This window comes from Pristis pectinata, chromosome 21, assembly GCF_009764475.1.
Source record: "Pristis pectinata isolate sPriPec2 chromosome 21, sPriPec2.1.pri, whole genome shotgun sequence".
NCBI classification, from domain to species: Eukaryota; Metazoa; Chordata; class Chondrichthyes; order Rhinopristiformes; family Pristidae; genus Pristis; species Pristis pectinata.
Window position 1 is genome coordinate 35,135,011 of NC_067425.1, and position 22,180 is coordinate 35,157,190.

The 22,180-nt window shown below is 40.4% G+C and overlaps 1 protein-coding gene across 1 annotated transcript in view; it reads left to right on the forward strand.

Moving 5' to 3' along the window:
* zzef1 (zinc finger, ZZ-type with EF hand domain 1) overlaps positions 1–22,180 on the forward strand; it is a 188,817-nt gene that overhangs the window by 33,383 nt on the left and 133,254 nt on the right. The window contains 12 exon segments of the mRNA XM_052035349.1: positions 1,215–1,326; positions 3,228–3,434; positions 5,488–5,588; positions 8,351–8,532; positions 9,668–9,798; positions 9,903–9,973; positions 13,047–13,161; positions 15,052–15,092; positions 15,095–15,213; positions 17,343–17,464; positions 19,182–19,304; positions 19,436–19,605. Coding sequence (XP_051891309.1) covers positions 1,215–1,326; positions 3,228–3,434; positions 5,488–5,588; positions 8,351–8,532; positions 9,668–9,798; positions 9,903–9,973; positions 13,047–13,161; positions 15,052–15,092; positions 15,095–15,213; positions 17,343–17,464; positions 19,182–19,304; positions 19,436–19,605 — 1,494 coding nt within the window.

The window sequence follows — 22,180 nt, forward strand, 5'->3', positions numbered from 1 at the left end:
AAGATGTTGTAGTTTATTATTTGATGATTTTACTGGCACCAACTAAATTTTGGAGTCCCCGCAGTTTGCCAAACAGTACAGATAAAAGTGCACATTAGGTTATAATTTTCAAATTGTATTTTTGAGGTTCGTGTCCTATGTATTTGCAGTGTTTTGTAGTCTGTGCTCTAAAATTATGGTTCTGTTGAGCTGTTTAAGTTTCATAGCTGCTACCGTAAACAAAATAACTTAAATACTTTATTGGTGATGGAACAATTTGTATTCATTAATCTGTCAAACAGTTCTACCATTGGTGAGAAGCTCCTGTTTTCCAAAGATGAGAATTTACTGGGAAATACTGGTAGATGCAGTCAGCCGGTTTGGGATGCCTACAAATCCCAAAGGTTTATGCCAAAGCATTGCTGGGAGTTCCTGGATATGCTCTGATGTGGGACTCCATATGGAATTCAATAGTGGAGCATGAATTTGCTGCAGTTATCTGTTATAGAATGACAGGAATGAGTTTGTGTCCATAAGATGCACAGCAAATTCATGATCAGAGCATGAAGAAAGCTGCTATTCCTTTTTTGGATGGGAGCTCTGACAAGATTTCTAAAGGTGGTTTTTATATGTCACTGTTGGAGAAGTGCTAAATGCATTTTTGTATAGTGGAAACAACTCCATTATATATATAAAAAAACTTTTATGTTGCGTATATTTTGTTACCATGGTAGTTGGAGCTCATTGAACACTTGCCTCAATTCTCTGCTCACCCAGGCAGTGTTGACTTCCATTGATTTAGGCTATCTTGGCAGGAGCTACTCCATCCCAATGTTGCTCTACTTGTGGATTCTTTCATCTCATTTCTGCAAATCGTTTTCCTACTCTTACTTCCAATTTCCCAAGCATGATGCTCCTCTCAGTTCCCTTGTTTCTCTCATCACCCATACAAATCTTTCTCACAGAAAGAAAAACCAGAATAAATGTTAAAGTGCTAGAGGCTTGCTTATTGTTCAGATTTTTAGGTGGTATAAATCTCAGTTCACATTTCTGATTTGGTGTTTTTATTATTTTTTTCTATTTTAATTAGTTTTTATAAATTAATATTACTAATAGTATCTGACTATCATTTAAAAAATGTCTCCTGTGTTACTGAAGGCAACAACTGTTGCTCCGCCTCTGGAAGCGACATTTTATTTGGTTTTATTATTGATGGTTTTTCATCTGTACAATAGAAACAGTGACCAGAGGGTTGACTTGGATGGAGATGATCCTGTTGGTTGGTTTGAACTGGAAGATGAATGGAATGAAACTGAAGTAAAATTACCAATCTGTCGAATCAGCAAGGTAAAGACACTCCAATAATGTTGCTTCCATCAGTTTGCCTTATTTAGGTGTGTAGGTGCCATTGGCAAGGCCAGTATTTATCGCTCATCTCTAACTGCTCCTGAAGGCATGTTGATCAGCCACAGCCTTATACACTGCAGTCTCCAGTGAATTTACTCCCACAGTGCTGTTGGGGAGAGAGTTCCAAGATTTAGACCCAGTAGTGATGTATTTCTAAGTCAGGATTGTGTGTGGCAGGTGGGGAATCTGCAGGTGGTGGTGTTCCCACGTACCTGATGCTCTTGTCCTCCTTGGTGAAGATTGCAGGTTTTGGAAGTGCTCTTGGCGTAGTCTGAGTGGTGTGTGCTGGTGGCGGATAGGGTCCCAATGAATCGGACTGCTTTGTCCTGGATGATACTGAGCTGCTTCACAGCTGTTAGTGCTGCACTTATCTAGGCAAGTGGAGAGAGCTGCAACACTCCTGACTTCCTCCTTGTCGAATGTGGAAAGGTGTGGTATCAGGACTGGGTAGCTTGATACTGGATACCCAGCCTCTAACCTAATCCTATAACCACAGTATTTATGTTGCTGGTCCAGTTGAGTTTTTGATTAATTGTGACCTCCAGGATATCGATGGTGGGGACCTGGTGATGGTAATGCCTTTGAATATTAAGCATAAGTTTCTTGTTGAAGATGGTCATTGCTAGGTACTTTTGTGGCATGAACGTTATTTGTTGCTTATCAACCCATGCCTGAATGTTGTCTAGGACCTGTTGATGCAGACATGGGCTACTTCATTTGCTGAGGAGTTGTGAATGGAATTGAATGTTGTGTAAAGATTAGCAGACATCCCAAGTTCTGACCTTTATGATTGATGGGAGGTCATTGATGAAGTAGGAAAAGGTGATTGGCCCAGGATACTGCCCTGCGGAACACTTGCAAAGGTGTTCTGGTATCGTGATGATTGGCTTCCAACAACCACCATCTACCTTTGTGTGAGGAGTGACTCCAAACATTGGAGTGGTTTCACTATGATGCTCATTGACCTCCGTTTTACTGAAGCTCCTTGGTGTCAAGGGCAGTTGCTCTCATCTCACCTCTGCAATTCAGCTTTGTTTGCTTTGTTTGAACTGTGGCTGTGTTGAGGTTTGGAGATGAGTGGTATTGGCTGAACCCAAACTGGTGTGGTATTTATGTTTGTAAATTGTTCCTTTTATTGAGAGGCAAGTAATAATCCAGAAATCCTAAGTGGCATCTATAAGTATTATCTTGAAAAATATATTTGCTTGGCTTTATCTTCCTCGGAAATTAATTAAACAGGCTGGCAAAATGATCTAATTTCAAGAATTCCTGTGATTCTTGCAAATGGTTGTGGAGTTCTGGTAACTTAGTGAAGGTTTTGTTACAGGGGCTTGCTGTTCCAGTAGATGGCACCTGTGTGTCAGTTATTTCCTCATGCAGACAAATTTCACTTGCTGTCAGTGGTTTTATGAGTCCCTTGTTTGTAAATGTATTAGGCACTGGTATTTGACTTCTATACTGTTAAATAGTTGCAAATAAAATATGGCCTAAATTTGATTTAATACTGGTAGGGCACACACAAAACAAAATGCTTTAAGAAACATGCCAACCATGGTGCCCACTAAGCTAGTCAGTACTGATCTGTTCTTTGTATTTTTTTCTGAGACTAAATAGCAAGATACTGTATAGCTTGCTGTAGCTGATCCAACCCAGACACAAGTAATTATAATCTGTACTATTATGTTTTCTTTGCATTCAACAATTTGAGCCTACTTGTTTTTAATGTGGTTGAATTTGGTTAAACATTTTGGTAACAATCAATGGCTGTTATACAATGGCAACAGGACCAATCTTCTGAGCTGCTTTAGTGACTAAGATCTTTTTAAAATTTTCCTACTCAGTATCTGATGGTGAAGTTTCTCTGTCCCCGTCAAGAAGATGAGAATAACGTGCGTATTGGCATCAAGCATCTATCCATTCGTGGCTACGTGAGACCAGCCAATCAAGAGTGTGTCTCTTTCTCTGATACAACACCAAGTGGTCTTGTTACTGGGCAAACTCTTGTGTTGAAGACGCTCTATTTCATCCAACAACTGGCACAGGATGCAGTATGTTCAAACTTATGTCTTTTAAGGTGTACATTAAAATGTAAAAGGATGCAATACTTAATACTATACTTACTTTCAGTTTTTTAAGCTCTTGCCCAAGAAATGGTTAGACCAGGGTTCAATGTCAGAAGTGTCAGCGCAACCTTCGATTATAAGAACAACCTCTGCTTCAGTCCCTCTGTATTACTGGTACCATTTAGCAAATCTCCTCTGCAACTTTATTAAGGCCTCAGCGTCTTCTCACACACACTATGCAGGAAGAGATGCTCCAGCTAGGCCTTGATGGTCAAGGTTTAACTTTATTTCCCTGCTTTCACACTCCCTGCCTATGCTAAAAATCCTGCAGTAAAATACTGCACACAGTGGAAGTCTAAAATCAAAACCAAGTACTGGAAGTATTCAGCAGGTCAGGCAGCATCTATAGAGAGAGCAACATGGTTAATGTTATAGGTCAACGATGTTTTCTCAGAGTTGCTGGAAAGGTCATTGGTCTAAAACATTAGAGTCCACCACGGCAGGTGTTGACCTCCTGAGTACTCCAGCATTCTATATTTATTTAAGAATTTTGTGTTTCTTCTTAATAGCCTTCTCAATTTGTCTTACCATTTTCAAATATTTGAGCATTTAATATATCTCCCAAATCTTTGCTCCTGCACCTTATTTAATTGCCATTACCTCTCCTCATTTTTCCGTCCTGAATTGGAGCAGGACCATTTAATTCTCACCCCCGCCTGCTTTGACATTCAGTAAGATCATGGTGGATTTTTCTCAGCACTACTTTCTTGCACTCACCCCATATCCCTATATTCCTCGAGTCCATTATTATCGAAAAATCTATAGATCTGTTTTGAACTTCACTGTTAATCCCTCCTTTACTGAGGCAATATCCATATCGACTTGTTCTGTGAACACAAGTGCAAAGTATTCACTAAACTTTACCTAGGTCTTCCTTTTTGTCTTCATGAGCAACAGCATTCCTTGGAAACTTTTCTGTAGCAAATGTATATCAAAGTGATTTAGGACAGAGGCCCTGAGTAAAATGACTGTATTAAGGGAGCTAAAACCAAGCCAAAATTAAAATAAAATATTTAATTTTATAAATTTCTATAGTGCATTACTCATTTCATTTTGAGAAGGCCACTTGTATCTCAGTTTGATGTGGTTTTTGAACAAAATCTGTTTTGTTCAAAGGGTGTTTTAAATAATCTTGGTGTTAGAGCTTTCAAAATTAACTTTGATAATTTTCCTCGGTCCAGGCTACATTGGACTGACATTACTTGTCTTGATGGATTCCTCATGGAAGTAAGAAATACAGCTCTGAGAGCTCTGTTTCTGCAAAGGAATGTAAGGGATTGAACTTGTCTGTGAGGCTAGACATTCAGAACTTTATGCAATCAAGTCTGGTGACTAAACAAGATATCACTGAATTGCTTCGTTTCCGTAGATTGCCCAAGTGCATCAGTCAAGTATGCATTTGATGGATAATTGGTGTATTGTTTCAATATTTCCAATCAATGATTTGTATATACAGCTTTATCACCCTGCAGATTTTCTGTAAACTCAGTTTGTTGGCAATATGTCTGTATTTTGTATTATTACATAATTGCAAGCAGGCTGAACTGAATAATAGAACGAGTTGGGTGAAAAGGTGATAAAGTTACAATTGAGGACAAGAAGGCAATTGAAATCAAGCAATGGGACTGCATCCAATAATCTGGTATCCTATGTTCAGATATTCTGATGGTTCAGTATCTGGCTTACTGGGACCTCCCTTAAACTTGCTGGGGACCTGGTTGCTGCGTGCCCTTTAGGCTTGCCAGCTTTGCTGGAAAACTGCTGTGCAATATCTTAAACACAAAGCGAATTAAAAGTGTGTTGGCGTATTAATTCAAATAACATCTAGAAAATCTGCCATTCCAGTACTACCAAAGTAGAACTGCCATATTGAGGAGTTTTACAGCTTCCCCAAATAGTTTTTATTTGAGCTTAGTTTAAATAGGTCACGTTGTCCATTAGGTTTATTGGCATTAAATAATCCTTTCTTTACTTACAGGCAGAACTGAAGGAGCGGAAGTTAAAACAGAAACCTTACCTGGACTTTTCAGACCTTAATCTACAACTGTTCTGGAACTTCTACAAAAAGTTCAGAGAAAAGTAAGCCCACTTTTGTATACTGTCATTACTTGACTTTCCTGGAGACTGCATTTATGTTGCCATAGCTATTTGGATGATGATGCTGCACTTGAATCATACTGTAAATGCCTTTCTTTGTGTGTAAGTACCCATGGAGAGACCGGTTTCTTTGAAAGGAAGAGGGGTGTGGGATTGGGTCAAAGCTGGTATCCCGGCAAGTGTGAATTCTGAGCATTCCGAAGTACTTCATAGCAATAGTATGCTTTGGAATATGGATGTTGCCATGTAGTAAACAAAGCAGACAATTTGGACATAGTAGGGTCTTATAATCAATGAAAATGACAGATAATCTGTCATAATTATATTATTTGAGGTATAAGTATTGACCAGGGATAATGTTGGTTGAGGGATATATATTGCTATTTGCCAAGGGAAAAGCTAATGCTGGGCTCCTCCTCAACCACCACCACCTAGTGGCTGAAGAGCTGCCCCTTGAATTGCAGTGTGGATTCCATCCATCAGGAGTCACAGTGGAACAGGAGCATCACTGGACAACAACAAAAGAAATGCAGGGTTCACAAACCACTATGTGTGGCCTTTTTCAACCTCATTAAAGCCTTTGACTCTGTCAGCCAGAAAGGACTATGGAGCACTGTCCTCAAATCTAGTTGCCCACAGAAATTTGTTTGCTACATGATGGGTTATGAGGCATTATCCTAAACAAAAGGTCTACAGCGGAGTCAATCTCGGTAAAAACTGGTGTCAAAGAAAGCTGCATCATTGCTGCAACAATTTTTTTTTCAATCTCTCTTGCCTCAATGCTGCACCTCATCTCCAACCTAGTTCCCATAAGTGGGGAGCTAATTATGAGAACTAATAGGAACTGTTCAATCTATTGGCAATGACATTCCAGAACCAACCAAATGGCACCCCAACCTCAATAGTCAAGCAGCAGCATGCAGGTAAGGCTCAGCTCCAGGCCTTCTTCAGTTTGTTCACCCAAGCATCCAAGGAGTTGGGTAGCAGTTAGCGTAAGGTAGTACAGCACCAGCGACATGCATTCAATTCCGGCCACTGTCTGTAAGAAGTTTGTACGTTCTTCCCGTGTCTGCGTGGGTTTCCTCTGGGTGCTCTGGTTTCCTCCCACATTCCAAAGACGTACGGGTTAAGAAGTTGTGGGCGTGCTATGTTGGCGCTGGAAGCGTGGCGACACTTGCGGGCTGCCCCCAGAACACTCTACACAAAAGATGTATTTCACTGTGTGTTTCGATGTACATGTGACTAATAAAGATATCTCTTATTAAAACATCTGCAACACCAAGGTCCTCTGTCAACCTGCCTCTGCTGTACAACAGCCCCATCTGACAATGAATGTACATAGCAAGACCCTGAAAAATGTGGACTGTCAGGTGTTCTGAGCTTTATGAGAAGAGGTTACCACATGGGTAGAGGAAAGGACTCAAGGATGTATTTGAAGCTGCATGTATTTGAAGGATGTAAAGAAATGCAAAGCCCCTCTGATTCTTGGAAGTACGTGGCCCATGGCTGCTCAAAGCGATGCAGGAGAGTCTGGAGTGGTATTGAGAAATTTGTCCATGCATTGCAAATATACAAGCTCAGGAAGGAGCATGCTGAAACCATCCGCCCATACCTCCTGCTTCATTTGTGGAAGAGTCTGTGGTTTTCACATTGGCCGCATCAGTCACTTCAGAATCATCCTTGATCCTGAGGCACTGCCTAAGAAGGCAGACCAGGAGAACTGTATCAACTTCAAAATAATGATAAGGTATCTTTATTAGCCATATATACATCGAAACACACAGTAATATGCATCTTTTGTGTAGAGTGTTCTGGGGGCAGCCCACAAGTGTCACCATGCTTTCCGGCACCAACGTAGCATGCCTGCAACTTCCTAACCTGTACGTCTTTGGAATGTGGGAGAAAACCGGAGCACCTGGAGGAAACCCACACAGACATGGGGAGAACGTACTAACTCCTTAGCGACAGCGGCAGGAATTGAACCTGGGTCTCTGGTGCTGTAATAGCGTTACGCTAACCGCTACACTTGAGAGAGTAGAAAGTATTCAGGATAGCATCACCCTCTCTACTCCATTGAAGTGAGTTTAGACTTTACAGTGGCAATGTATTTACAACCAACTTGGAGGTGAAACTAAGTAATGAATTGTCACTGAAGAACCCAATTATTTTGGTGTTGGGTAGAGCAAAGGGCATTTTTTAGTACCTGGTCTAAGTAGTCAAAGAATACTATGTCAAAATGTGTGCACTTCATTAGAGATTTAATCTGGGACATTCCTAAAACTGGTGGCACAATGGAGTATGAACCATTGGAAGCACAATGAGTGCACTCTGTTCCATCACAAAATCTAATCGACCAAGTGAATAGAATTGTCAGATGCTGTTTTGCTGCAATGATCCTATTTCTTTTAGAGCTAGAATATTGTTTAAGGATCTGTAATGCTCTGTTTATTTTCAGTGTCTGATTCATTGGGGTTTTGATTGGATTTTGCTAAACTATATTGTAGGAATTATACTGAAGGTTCAATTAATGTTCAGTTTAGCAGCAAGTAGTTAATAGTTCAGAAAAAAGGGTTGGAAACAAAGTATTGGTAGTGCCTTGCATCAAATTCAGCATGAGTTAGGCTGTGATGTGGGAATGGGGAGGCAGGAATGGGGGCTGTTTGCATGTACACCATTATTATTGATGAATGAAAAATAATTCAACATCATAAAAATGTAACATCAATTATTTTTTTCTCCTGCAGTCAAGAATTAGAGTGTCTCCTAGCACAGACAATTTTATTGCAACTTCTTCAGAATTGCTTGGTGCTACTGTCTGGATCTCATTCGTCTCAGAAAGCACAAGGCACAGCACAGCCTGGCACTGAGAGGAAACAGCCTATTGACACAGAATCTGCTTGTGACCTCTATGTGTATCTTTGTGAAGGTAATGAACGGAGTTAGTTGTTTGAAACAAAACAGAGTGTTGAGGACAGTCAGCCGGTCGGGCAGCATATGTGGAAAGAGAAACAGAGTTAATGCTTCAGGTCAAAGATCCTTTGGAACATCCTGGCGAAGGGTCTTTGACCTGAAATGCTGACTTTCTCTTTCCACAGATGCTGCCTGAGCTGTTGAGTTTTCTGTTTTGCTTCAGATTTCCAGTATCTGCCATTCTTTGACTTCAGTTGTTCAAGTCTTATACTTCCCTTGGTGGACTTGAAAGTATTTTGGTAAACATGGGTGAATGCCTGTGATGTATCCTGCTTTGTACACAGCTGCGAGAACGGATGACTCATTTTGTAAAAATCTACTTATTCACACAGTAACATTCTACACTAAAAACAGCATATTGATGTCCCAGTACTTGGCACAGCTTGGAGTTGCTGGTACGGCCAAGAAAGCTCACCAGCGCCTCTACTTCCTCAGGAGGCTAAAGAAATTGGGTTTGTCCCTTTTGACTCTCACCAACTTTTACTGGTGCACCATAGAAAGCATCCTATCTGGATGCATCACGGCTTGGTATGGCAACTGCTCTGCCCAGGATCGCAAGAAACTGCAGAGAGTTGTAGACACAGCCCAGCGCATCACGGACACCAGCCTCCCCTCCTTGGACTCTGTCTTTACCCCTCGTTGTCTTGGTGAAGCAGACAGCATAATCAAAGACACCACCCACCTGGGTCATTCTCCCTTCTCTCCTCTTCCATCAGGTAGAAGATACAGGAGACTGAGGGCACGTACCACCAGGCTCAAGGACAGCTTCTACCCCACTGTGATAAGACTATTGAATGGTTCCCTTGTACAATGAGATGGACTATGACCTCATGATCTACTTTGTTGTGACCTTGCTCCTTATTGCACTGCACTTTCTCTGTAGCTGTGACACTTTACTCTGTACTGTTATTGTTTTTACCTGTACTACCTCAATGCACTCTGCACTACCTCAATGTAACTGCACTGTGTAGTGAATTGACCTGTACCATCGGTATGCAAGACAAGTTTTTCACTGTACCTTGGTACAAGTGACAATAATAAACCAATACCAATAATCTGAAGACTTTTATTTTTGCCTCTTCTCTAAGCAGTAGTGGATGGTGAGAAATACGACACGGTTTCTGGAATGTTGAGGAAGGAAGCGGTAAATACCATCCTTAGTGGAGCTGCCATCTTTTTTCCAGATGTAAACACTCGGCGTAGTCAACTTTTTAAAATGATGGTGAGGCTCAGTTATGAATCAGGTTTTGCGTTCTCTTAATCTAAGTGCAACTTTGTAGCTGATTCTCTGCCCAAGGCTCCTAACTCTGTTCTTTACCTTCACAGGAAACAATTACTGAACCTTCTCAACCTCATTCTGCTACAATTACATTCCAGTCCCTGTGTCATTACTTTAGGTGAGCTTTAATAACAACTTGCATAAATTTTTCATGACTTCAGGCATCCCAAAGTGTTTTACAACTGATGCTTCTGGATGTAATGTTTTAGGATATGGCAGCCAATTTATGCACAGCAAGCACAACAAACAGAAATGAGCTAAAGTGACAGGATAACTGAGGCAGATCTGCTATCCAGCTCTGCCAGAAGATAAAGCTTAACTGGGCTGTTCCTGAGTGTGGGCTCAGGTCAACAGAGTGCGGTCCCTGGGAGTCCTGCTCTCCAGGAATCCAAAGCGACAGCACCAACTTCCACAGACTTCCCACCGCTAAGACTGGGGGACTTGCTGAATCTGTTTCAAATTAAAGCTGGTGCAAACACAGAACCCGTCAAAATAAATATGAGAAATTGGCAGACTGGGCAAAGGGAAATAGAATTTTTTTAAAAATTAATTTCGGTCAAACTTAAGTGATTTTAATTTTTTTTAAAAAAATGTGTTCTTTTAGTCTTGATTTTTTTTTAACGTTTGTTTACCAGGTCCCCAATGTCTGTGAATGTTTTTATTCCTTGAAACTCCTTTACATCTGCCTTTTAATGTTTCCTTAATCTGTGTGCATCAGGGTTTCCTTGTTCTTGTCTCATACTCCAGGAAGAGTTTCTCTGTCCATTGCATCACAGTCCTCTACGTTATGCATTGTGATACACTCGTATAATCTATTTGCTTTGCTCTCCAGATCGAACACTATCCATTGCTTCTGGGTAAACCAGCTCTTTTAGAACTTTAGAACCATAGAACACTACAGCACAGAAAACAGGCCATTCAGCCCTTCTAGTCTGTGCCGAAACGGTATTCCACTAGTCCCATTTACCTGCACCCAGTCCATAACCCTCCAGACCTCTCCCGTCCATGTATCTATCCAATTTATTCTTAAAACTCAAGAGCGAGCCCACATTCACTACATCAGGTGGCAGCCCGTTCCACACTCCCACCACTCTTTGAATGAAGAAGTTCCCCCTAATGTTCCCCCTAAACTTTTCCCCTTTCACCCTAAAGCCATGTCCTCTCGTACTTATCTCTGCTAATCTAAGTGGAAAGAGCCTACTCACATTTACTCTGTCTATACCCCTCATAATTTTGTAAACCTCTATCAAATTTCCCCTCATTCTTCTGTGCTCCAAGGAATAAAGCCCTAACCTGTTCAGTCTTTCTCTGTAACTCAACTCCTGAAGACCCAGCAACATTCTAGTAAATCTCCTCTGCACTCTTTCAATCTTACAAATATCATTCCTATAGTTAGGTGACCAGAACTGCACACAATACTCCAAATTTGGCCTCACCAATGTCTTATACAACCTCACCATAACATCCCAACTCCTATACTCAATACTTCGATTTAAGAATGCCAGGATGCCAAAAGCCTTCTTTACAACCCTGTCTACCTGCGACGCCACTTTCAGGGAATTATGTATCTGAACTCCCAGATCCCTTTGTTCCTCCGCACTCCTCTAACTTTGTTCCTTAATCATCCAGCTACTCTAAATCTCTCCAAATGTACCTCAGTGTCTGAATACTTGCACACCCTCTTTTTTTTTAGCATTCTCTTATTATCTCACTTCATAGCTCCCTCATGAACTCCAGCAACCCTCCTCAAAGGCCCCTTGTAGTCTTCCCTCTGTTTGTATCCACCCTCCCCCTCGTTCCCTCAGCCTTTTCTAACCTATCCCTAAGCCTACCCCAAAGCCTGCTCTGCGCATCTCCTTAGAGGCCCCTACTGTCTTCCAGCAACAGATCCCTGCCACTTTCACAAGCTTTTTCTTTTTCTATTTCCCCCTCTCTATCTTTCCATGCCTTCCTGGTGGTATCTGAGATGTACCTGCTCAAATATCACATTGCCATAAAAACACTTTGTAGATTACTTTTTAAAGATCATTCCCATTGGTTCTTGCTGTTCTTTTCCAGTCTTTATTGCGTAAGATCTTTGCAATGCACTCTCTTCCATAGAGAAGCTGGTACATTAATAGAAAATACACTCCAGATAACTTTAGAAGTTTGTAATTTAAATTGCATCTTTCACTGCTAATGGGATCTGCCAGTTACGTTAGACCATTCTTGCTCTAGAAGAATATGTTTAATATAATTTGGACCTTGCAGAATAGTACTTCATCCACTTTACCTTGAGCAATGCCCTTTGGGAGATCTTGTTAATTTGAAATAGAAACACTAAACTTGCATTTTCACCAACAAATGGATCCTTAAGGAATTGTTCTTGAACTTAGCTGTGATGGCTATTGTAACGTTCTTTTAATGGCTCTCCTCCTTCCTTTCCAATTCTACATTTATTGGGATTTTCAGTAACAAAACTGTCATATTTGCTTTATATATTAGAAAGAATTACAGTACACTCAGCCATTTGCGGTCCATGGGGAATGGGTTGTGCTGGCTGCATGAGAATTGCTCAAATTACTGTACATCATACACGAGCATGCATAAACCTTGCTAAACTATGAATTTTCCTCACCTTTTTAAATATCAATGTTTTACACTGTAATTCTATATTTTAAGGCTAAACAATATTAATGTAAAATACAGCAAAAGTAAATCAAATGATATTCTTGGAAACTTTTCCCAGTTGTGTGAGAATTCCGGATGCATAAATACCAGATAAACAAGAGTTCACTCTGGTTAGAACACACGGGCTAAGGATTCTCTGATACAATAGAGTTGGTCTGCATTACTGTGGCTCTAAGTTCCAATGGAATTCTTTCTTTCCCACACCATTAAATGTTCCCCTTTCCACTTTGTAAAGTAATTTGTATTCTGGAGGATCAATTGCAGTAGCGGGACCTTGTTCACTTTATTTATAGTTATTTGATAGTGAGATAAAATACTTTGGGAGTAAGTCAAAGTCGTTCTTTAACCAAAGACCCAAGAAACGCACAAAATTGAGTGTTTTCAGTAACCCCACCAGATACTTAATTTCTTCCATTCTTTATATTTTGCTACCTATTTCTGTATTACATTTAGATTTTTCACCAAGCCTAAATCAGTTTTACACTCTTGATTCTTTTAATCCATTTCATTTTCTGGTTCAGTAACCAGGATCCAAGTGGGCTGCTCCAGTTGCCGCAGAAGGGGGTTCCTGAAGAGTTCGACATTAATTCGATAATGATGGTTATGGATACCTTGCTGTTAGTAGCAACACGAGAGGTAAGATGTTTGTCGTATGCGTGTCTTGAGTAAGTAATTAATGATTAACAGACTTCAAAAACTTTAACAAAGTTATGTTCTATTATGGTGAAAAGCTGGTAACTTGCAACGTGAAGCTGATTATTTAATTTTATTATTATAAAGAAATGCTAATTGGAATCTGTACTTGTGACCTGGTGTGAAAAGAAATAGCTATCTGCCTGTAATTAAGAAGTTGACCAATTTTTAAAAAAATTGGAGTAATTAAAATAGTACAGTCAACAACGGTTATTTTTGTAATTAATAATCTTCCTGCTCCCTCCTCGTACCCCCTTCTCTCCTTCCATCCGAGGTAATAAGATTGCCAATTCAGTCCATTGCCAGATGGGAAACTGGGGTGGGAAAGTAAGCACCTTGAGGAGAAGGAGGCAGAAGCTGCAAAGCTTCAGTGACAGGAGGAGAAAATGAAAGATGATGTCTAATTTGGGAAACTAAAATTACTTGGTTTTGGTAGGAAGAACAATAAAAATAGAATATTTTTCAGGAGAGAGATGAGTAAATGTTTGTGTTCAGAGAGAGTTAGGTATCCTTGAGCATGAATCACAAAGTTTCATAGATGCAGGCAAGTAGTGACCAAAACATTAGCACGTTGGCCTTGCATGCTAATTGTAAGGGGAATGGAGCATAAAGGTAAGGAAGTCATGTTTGTGTTTATTTGTGTATTTCAGTGGAGTTAACTTCATAAATGGAGGAAGTGCTTCCCCTTTTCTAATTTCATTGTGAGGATTTGATGGGATCTGGGGTTAAGTTCAGGAAAATGACTCGATGTATATACAGCTCTGTGTCTTGTTTACGTGTCTGTGCTCAAAAAAATTATAAAAACACACCTGCAACTGCATCATGCAGAGTTGTCTCAGGAAAACTGTGGATGACATCATCAAGTCTTACTAATTTGGGTGGATTGAGTTTCAGGTTGTTTATCGATTTGTAGTGGATATTCAGACACTTGGTTGCTTTCACAAATCAATGGGGGATTCTGAAGAACAGATTGCATTAATTATTTACAGAGCACCTGTGATGTTTATGAAAGTTTTGTCTGAATGACAACATTCTGTATTTGTTTGATAGTGCCCACTCTTGCTGTTTTTATGAAATCTCTTTCCAAAGTCTCCCTGCAATTGGTGCTTGCTTTCAGGTTCTTGATCAGCCTGTTGCTGGGAATTGCTTGTGGCAGCAATGGGGAAAATCCATTTCTGTTCAGTCTCCAAGGCCACCAGCCTCAGCAAGCTTCAGCTCGTCTACTCCAAGAGGAATAGTTAACGATCTGATGAAGGTTACAGACCCAAAACATTGACTCTCTCTCTTTTCACAGATGCTGCCTAACCTGCTGAGTTTTTCCAGCATCTTCTGCTTTTGTTTCAGATTTCTAGCTTCTGCATTTTTTCGATTTTTCAGCAAGTCTACCTCTGGTTGTGGTTGGCTGTTGAAATTCGTGCGTTAGTCAAAGTTGAGTTTATTGTCACAAGTGTGTGCACAGGTGCAATGAAAAGCTTACTTGCAGCAGCATCTCAGGCACATAGCATCAGATCAGCAGCATTCATTAAAAAAGCATAAATTATACACAACTTTTACAAGAAAGAACTCAATTAGAACAAAAAAAAATTCAAAGTGCTCATAGTGTTGCTAAGCTGTAGTGGTTAGGGTTGTACCAGTTGGTTCAAGAACAGAATGGTTGAAGGGAAGTTGCCATTCTTGAAGCTGGTGATGTGGGACTAGGCTTCTGTACCTCCTGCCTGATGGTAGCTGTGAGCTGCACTAGCTGCTAATGCCACTGTTGAGAGTCTTGTACATACGGTGGCAGGTTGGCTTAAGATGCACTTGGACTAATGGTGTTTGTGCTTTTGCTTGTAGTGTGAATTAACAGTCGTAAAACAATTCATTTGGGAAGAATGAAGCCGTTTCTTGTCAATCTGCTTTGGGCATTGCAAGGCCATCTCCTCTCCTGGTGTTACCTACAGCTGAAGGGAAGTGACGTCTTATCTGTTCAACATGCAAGAGAAATTCTCCTTAACTGTACGTGGTACATGTTTTACACTCCACTCCTGTTTGTTTCAGCCCTGGTGGAAACTGCTTAAAGAGCGTCATCCAAGTGTTTTCCCCCTTTGGATCTGAACCACACTTGCACATTCTATTCTTTGAGCAGTATTTGAGAAACTGCCTTTAGAATATGTCTGCCCTTAATCGTATTTCTGAATTTGTTCACCCCGCAGAGTTTAACTTCCATTGCTCTATAAAATTTGGGTCTTTGACCCCAAAAGTAAAATAAAAAAAAAATTCAATTAAAAAAAACTTCATTTTAAAATTAATAACTAATACTGTATAATGATCAGTCAGTCTGAGCTTTCTTACAATGGCAATTTAATCTCCCAATATAATTTTTTTGTGGATTTTACAGCAGAATCAATTTTAAGAAAGAACTTCTGTATTGATGTAATGCTTTCACATCCTTGGGTGTCCTTGAACGCTTTGTAACTAATGAATTATTTTTGATATGAAATTGTTGTTTAATATAGAGAAATGTGCTTAGCAGTATCCCACTAAAGGCAATGAGATGAAATGATCAGATGTTGTACTTTTAGTGATAAATATTGGCCAGACCTCTGAGAGAACTCTTCTGGTTCCTTTGATTAATGGTACAAGATCCGTTGTATTTACCTTGGAGGGCATACTGGATGTCAATTTAACACTGTAGTTAAAAGAGAGCACTGTGTGATGCAATGAGCATTTTTATCTAGGCTCTGGCATTCCAAGCTTCATTTAATCACGTCTGCATTCAGAATTAGTGAACCAGTATATTAATTACTGTCTGATAACTGGAATACATTTCAGATTTCACTTAATTAGCATATATTAGAGACTGATTTGTAGCACCTTGAATAGTAAATCAGAAGTTTGTGGCTTCAAAGTCCACTCCATAATCTAGGCTGACATTGAAGCGTGGTACTGAGGGACTATTGCATCGTCAGAAGTGCAGGATTTTAAACGAACTCTCGTGGAGCTTCTGGCAGATTTAACTAATCTTGTGGGATTACTTGAAGGACAGTGGAAAATTCCTCCTCATCTACCAACTGCTCATTCATTGATGTGCACTATCTGGCAAAATAGATGCACTTCTAATGTAATACATTGCCTGAAGCACCCCTTGTACGACCTGAGGAATTGACATTGTGCATCTCAGATTTGACCTAATTGAGCTGAGCAGTCAAGTGTACCAGGATTGCTGTGTACTGCAAGTTTTTGCATTATTTATATTCCTAATTAAAAATTCAAGTAGGTCTTGCCTGAATTGCCATCGGTTTTGGCTTCAGTTGGTTGCTTCACATCCATCCCATAAAAGATGCATGCAGAAGAAAAGTTATGTTGACTGCTCAGTGCCTCCTAACCCTCATGTGCAAGCATTAGCTGTCATGTAAAACACTCTTCACTCTGATTAGTTATGGTAAAACTCTGATAATCTGCTATCCAACTAGATTCGCAAGGATGTTGCTGGGACTGGAGGGCTTGAGTTATAAAGCGATGCTGGACAGGCTGGGACTGTTTACCCTGGAGCGAAGGAAGCTGAGGGCTGACCTTATAGAGGTTTACAAAATCATGAGGGGCATAGATAAGGTAGAGGTGGATACAATTACATCACTTCAAAGACATTTGTAAATGTTTATGGATTGGAAAGGTTTAGAGGGATATGGGCTAAATGAAGGCAAATGGGACTTGCTCGGGAAGGCCCCTTGCTTGGCACAGTTAAGTTGGGCCTAAGGGCCTGTTTCCAAGCCGTATAACTCCATGACTCTGAATATTTGGAAATCCTGATGGTTGGCATTTGGCTCACCAGGTGATGTTTCCTGCCTTCCCCTGAAACTCGACAGGGCCCTGGTTTTGCCCTCCCCTGAAACTCGACGGGGTTCCGGTTCCCGTGTGGTGATTTTGAAGAATGACCACTGTTTAAACCATCTCGTTGAACAGGACTATAACTCCAATCATTACACATCTACCATTAGATGTGTCGGTTTAGGACTAGTTAGCCTTTTACTCAAACCTGCATGTCCCCCTTGTGTCTGAACTGATTAGTGAAACTTTCTGCTGAAATATAGAGAATATGTACCAGAAACAACTGATTTATTATTGACCGCAATATTGTCCAACAGATGTCAAGCGCCACATCTCCTGTGCATCTAATGTCCTAGATTTCCTGATGCTGAAATGCAGTGGGAATAAGATCATGGCAAAACTGAATGACTCCTTTCTTGCTATGGCCACTAGACAGCTGGTAAGTGAGCCAAGGAATGCGATGTTCATTTCTTCTGAAAACCTGTTTTAATTGTTTTAAAAAAAAATTAAAAATGACACACCAATGTAACAAGAAAATTATTTCTATATAATTTTCAATAGTTACAGTATATAAATTGTTCAATTATAGATAAGCTATCAAACTTGGTATTTTCATCATTTTCTATTTTATACTCCATTCCAATAGCTTTTACATTATTAGACTAAGTTATGTTTCCATTAAGTGATGCATCATTGGTGAAGATTGATGGATTAGTATCATAGCTGTAACAAATTATTTTCCATGCTCGCCGTTATCTACATTTCTTCTGGAAGATATACAGTTCAGCACATGAAGATTGAATGAGGATTTGATTAGATGTGAACATATTAAAGAAAAATTTTGCAGATTTATGGGAAAGGAGCATGGGGAGTGGGATCAGTTGACACATTCTTGCAAAGGGCTGCTTTAGGCAGAATTGACTAGCCTCCCTGCAGTGCAAGATTCTGATTCTTTGTATGTTTTTTATTTGTTTTAGTGCTCAGTTTTTATACCACTGAATATGTGGAAAAATTGTTTAGTTGCATAATTCTTTTTCTATGCAAATACAAATGAGCAATAGCTGTAAGTAGTCAATGCAAACCATGGTGCTATTGCGATTAAAAGTCTAATAGCGCCTCCACCTATCACCTCCCAGCCTCTGTTGCTATTTCCACTCTTCCCTCCTCCATCTGCCTATCACCCCTCACCTGGATCCATCTATCTCTTGCTCCATCCCTTCACCTCACCTCTTTGTACTGGCTATCTCCCCTCTATCTTTCGGTCCAAATGAGGCATCTTGACCCAAAATGTTGACTGTCCATTTCCCTCCACAGATGCTGCCTGACCTGCTGAGTTCCTCCAGTTTGTTTGTTGACCATCAAGTACCTATATGTACTAACTCCATTTGCCAGCATTTGCTCCACAGCCTATTGTGCCTTGCTTAAATGTTGTGAGGGTATCTGCCTCCACCATCTTCTCAGGCAGTGTGTTCCAGATTGTAACCATCCACTGAGTGAAAAAAATTCTTCCTCAGATCCCATCTAAACTCGTTCCTCACCTTAAACTATGTCCCCTGGTCTTATACACCTCTGCAATGGAGAAAGGTTTCCTTTGCTATCTCTCCTATCCATTCCCCTCATAATTTTGTTTACCTTTATCAGGCCCTGCCTCCATCTCCTCTGCTCCAAGAGAAACAAACCCTGACTATCCAGTCTTTCCTTACAACTGAAACATTCCATCTGTTCTGCACCACCTCCTACGCAGTCATGTCCTTCCTGTAGTGCACGTAATATTCCAGCTGCAGCCTAACCAGTTTTATAATTTTTTCATGACCTTCCTATTCTTATTCTATGCCCCAGCTAATGAAGGCAACTATCATATATGCCTTCTTCACCACCCTGTCTATCTGTTCTGCTACCTTTGGGGATCTTTGGTCTTGACCACCAAGGTCACTTGGTTCCTTAATGTGCCTTAGGGCCTCACCATTCATGATATATGTCCTATGGATGTTCTGAATGCTCACCAAGCTGCACAATGTGGTAAAATTATAGTTGGATTTCTAGCACTTTGCTTTTTAGTTAGATTTCCAGCATCTACTCCTTGCTCCACCCCTTCCCCTCACTACAGTTTTTTATTTCCTTTTCAGTTAGACTTCAAACATTTTTTGTTGTTGCAGGTAATCTTTCTTTTGGAACTTTCTAACTTGGAAATCCCTCACTGTGAACTGCTGCAAGCTTTTGCTCCACTGGCAAAGATGTTGAAGAACCTCTGCTGTGAAACTGGTGATGATTTTATCAAGGTAGTGGCCTGTATCCAAAGTATTTTTCAATCTGTCATGTGTATCCATTCGGCTAATGCCACATAAAGGTGCTTAACAGGGCGGTGTGGAAACTCTGCTTCAAAAAAAATTGTTTCGATTTTGATTAATAGCTTGGTGGTGAGAACTTGGAGAAATCTGAGGAGCCAGTGTTTCTCAGGATGTGGAGCATGGAGTCTACACACAACTATGAAAATAATAGTCATGCAACAACCGTTTTTGTTTGTCCGGGTGCAACATTATTTGAAGTGGAGTTTGATGAAAAGTGTGAAACAGAGAAAAGGTATTGTTCAATTTCAATTTCACCTGGAAATTCTACCTATAATTTAAAATGATTTATTTTTAGACAGGGTAAAAAGGTTTGTGTTCCTTCAGTACTTCATTAATGGAGGATTTATGATGGGGAGAAGAGAGACCCTGACAGGAGAGGCTAATTGTTTTCTTGGTGGTAATTCCACTTTACTTCACCATTTGCTCAATTGCTTTACTTTAAAGAAATTTGTTTGCCTTTTCAACTCACTCTATCTTCTGCTTTTATTCTTAGTTTTAGAAATATTTGCCTCACTTATTTTTAAGACAAGCCCTATCTTAACTCAAGATCACAAACTAATTAGTGACCATTTTTAATTAATCTTCAGTAATCAACTTTATCTTTGGCCATAATGACCTTGAAATCTTCATGGCCTCTAGAGGGCCAGACTTCCTCAATTTGTCTTTGGATATTTGCTGCTTCTGAATTATCAAGATCTCTTCTCTCAGTTTCTGTATAGGCAGAGATATGCTTATCATATGCTCCTTGAATAATTGTTATGATATAGTCTTGTAGTTTCAAAGAATCATAGAGGATTTAAGACACTGAAGGAACCGTGCCAGTTTTCAGTTAAACCTTAACCGCAGCACTAGGTCTGTGGTTCTACAGGTTGTGTGTCTTCAAGTACTCATCCAAGTACTTTTTAAACATGATGAATGTTTCTGTCTCCTCCAAACTTTTAGACATTGAGTCCCAAACTTTGCTTATCTTTCCTGTAGTCCTTATTCCATTCGTTTTAAATTTGTGTCCCTGAGTCTTGATCCCTCTGCTAAGGGAAAAAGTCTTTTCTATTTACCTTATCCAGGCTCCTGATAAATGTATGCTCTTCTTGGACAGTGCATCTGGTTACAGGATGATTGCTTCCCCTCTGATCCTGTGGATTCTGAGGGGGCTGATGAGGTTATCTCTACCACAGGTGGGGCAGGAGATGCCTGAGGGAGGATGGGCAGTGTGCCATGCTCCTCCCTCCATTTTTCTTGACTTCTGCTTGGTCTTGAGGTTCTCGGACTCCAGCATGAGCTGATCATGGACCAAGAATTCCAGCAATTTGGTGGGGATGTTACACTTCTCCATGAGGCTTTGTGAAAACCTTCAAGATGTTTCCTCGCTCTGCATGGCTTTCCAGGCCACTTCAGAGGGCATTTAAGAGTCAACCAGATGGGATGAATCTGGAGTTACATATAGGCCCAACCAGATAAAGATGACAGATTTCTTCCCCTCAATAACTTTAGTGAACCAGTTATGTTTTTACAACCAATAGGTTATTTTTGTGGTCATCATTACTAAGAATCATTGTTTTTCCAAATTACAGATTATTAACTAAATTTAAATCCTGCAGCTGTTTGAAGTTTGGCCTCTGGATTGTTTGCCCAGGCCTCAGGTTTACTAGTTCAGTAAGTTAATCCCTGCCCCAACTCTGTACCCATGATGGTGGGCATGTGAACAATGTGTTTTGACCATCTCTTTTATGCTTTAGTCAATGAGTTGGCAATGACTTGAAGCTTGGTGTCCAAGTATGCCTGTATCATTTGCATACTGCATTTCTCACTGAGATTTGAGTAACCTTGGTTCTGGAGTGGAGGTGATTAGCTTGAATAGTTACCTGTACATTCTGCAGATTATTGCACTACAGAGGGAAATGTCAGCATGGAGATTGGGTCTATAGTGGACCCATTGGTTTGAATCACCAATTGTGTGGCATCATGTAACAGATGTAAGATGGAGGTGTATTTCTGAGGATAGCCAAATTTGTGCAGGCATCTTCACAGACCCTCCAGAATGAAAGATTTAAAAGCTTCTATGAAGCCAAAAGAGGCCATGGTCAGTGGTTGATGGTGTTCCTTATATTTCCCTTGGAGATCTGGCAGGTTGAAGGTCAGGTCTGTTGTGCCACTGCAATTTGGGGTGGAGCTCTGTGCCCAGTGGGTGGAGACAGTTGTGGAAGCAAGGAGATCCCGTTGGTAGTTAACGCAGTTAGACTTTGTCTCTTTTCTTGAAGATTGTCATGATTATGACATGTCTGACGGCCCCGCGCATGTCGCCTTTTTGCCAAATCTGCAGGATGAGTTCTTGGGAGGTGAATTTGTGTTTGAAATTACTCTCTGACAAGTTTCAGAACTTCAGCAGGGCTGCCATCTGCTCCCAAGGCTATATGTTTCTTGTTTGATACACAGCTTCTTTAAGCTCTCAAGGATATTCATGACAAGGCTAGTGTATCGGTTGAGGAGTTCTTCAGTGTCCCTTCCAATGGGTGCTGACTGTTCAGTATCCATGATAATCTTCTCTTTGTTCTTGAATGATGGTGAGGCAAACCCTTGGGCGTTTGCCATTCTTGGACTTGATGGTGCGGAAGAATGGTTTCCAGTGAGTTGCTAGATCTTCTGCATTTATTCCAACCACCATTTAGTCTCGTCTCTGCTGCCTCTGTTCCAAAGAAGAAAACCAGAGCTTATCCAGTCTTTCTCATATCCACAGTTTTCCAATCCTGGCATCATCCTTTTAAACCTTCTGAAGTATAATCCTGCAATGTAATTGAACTGTACCTAGT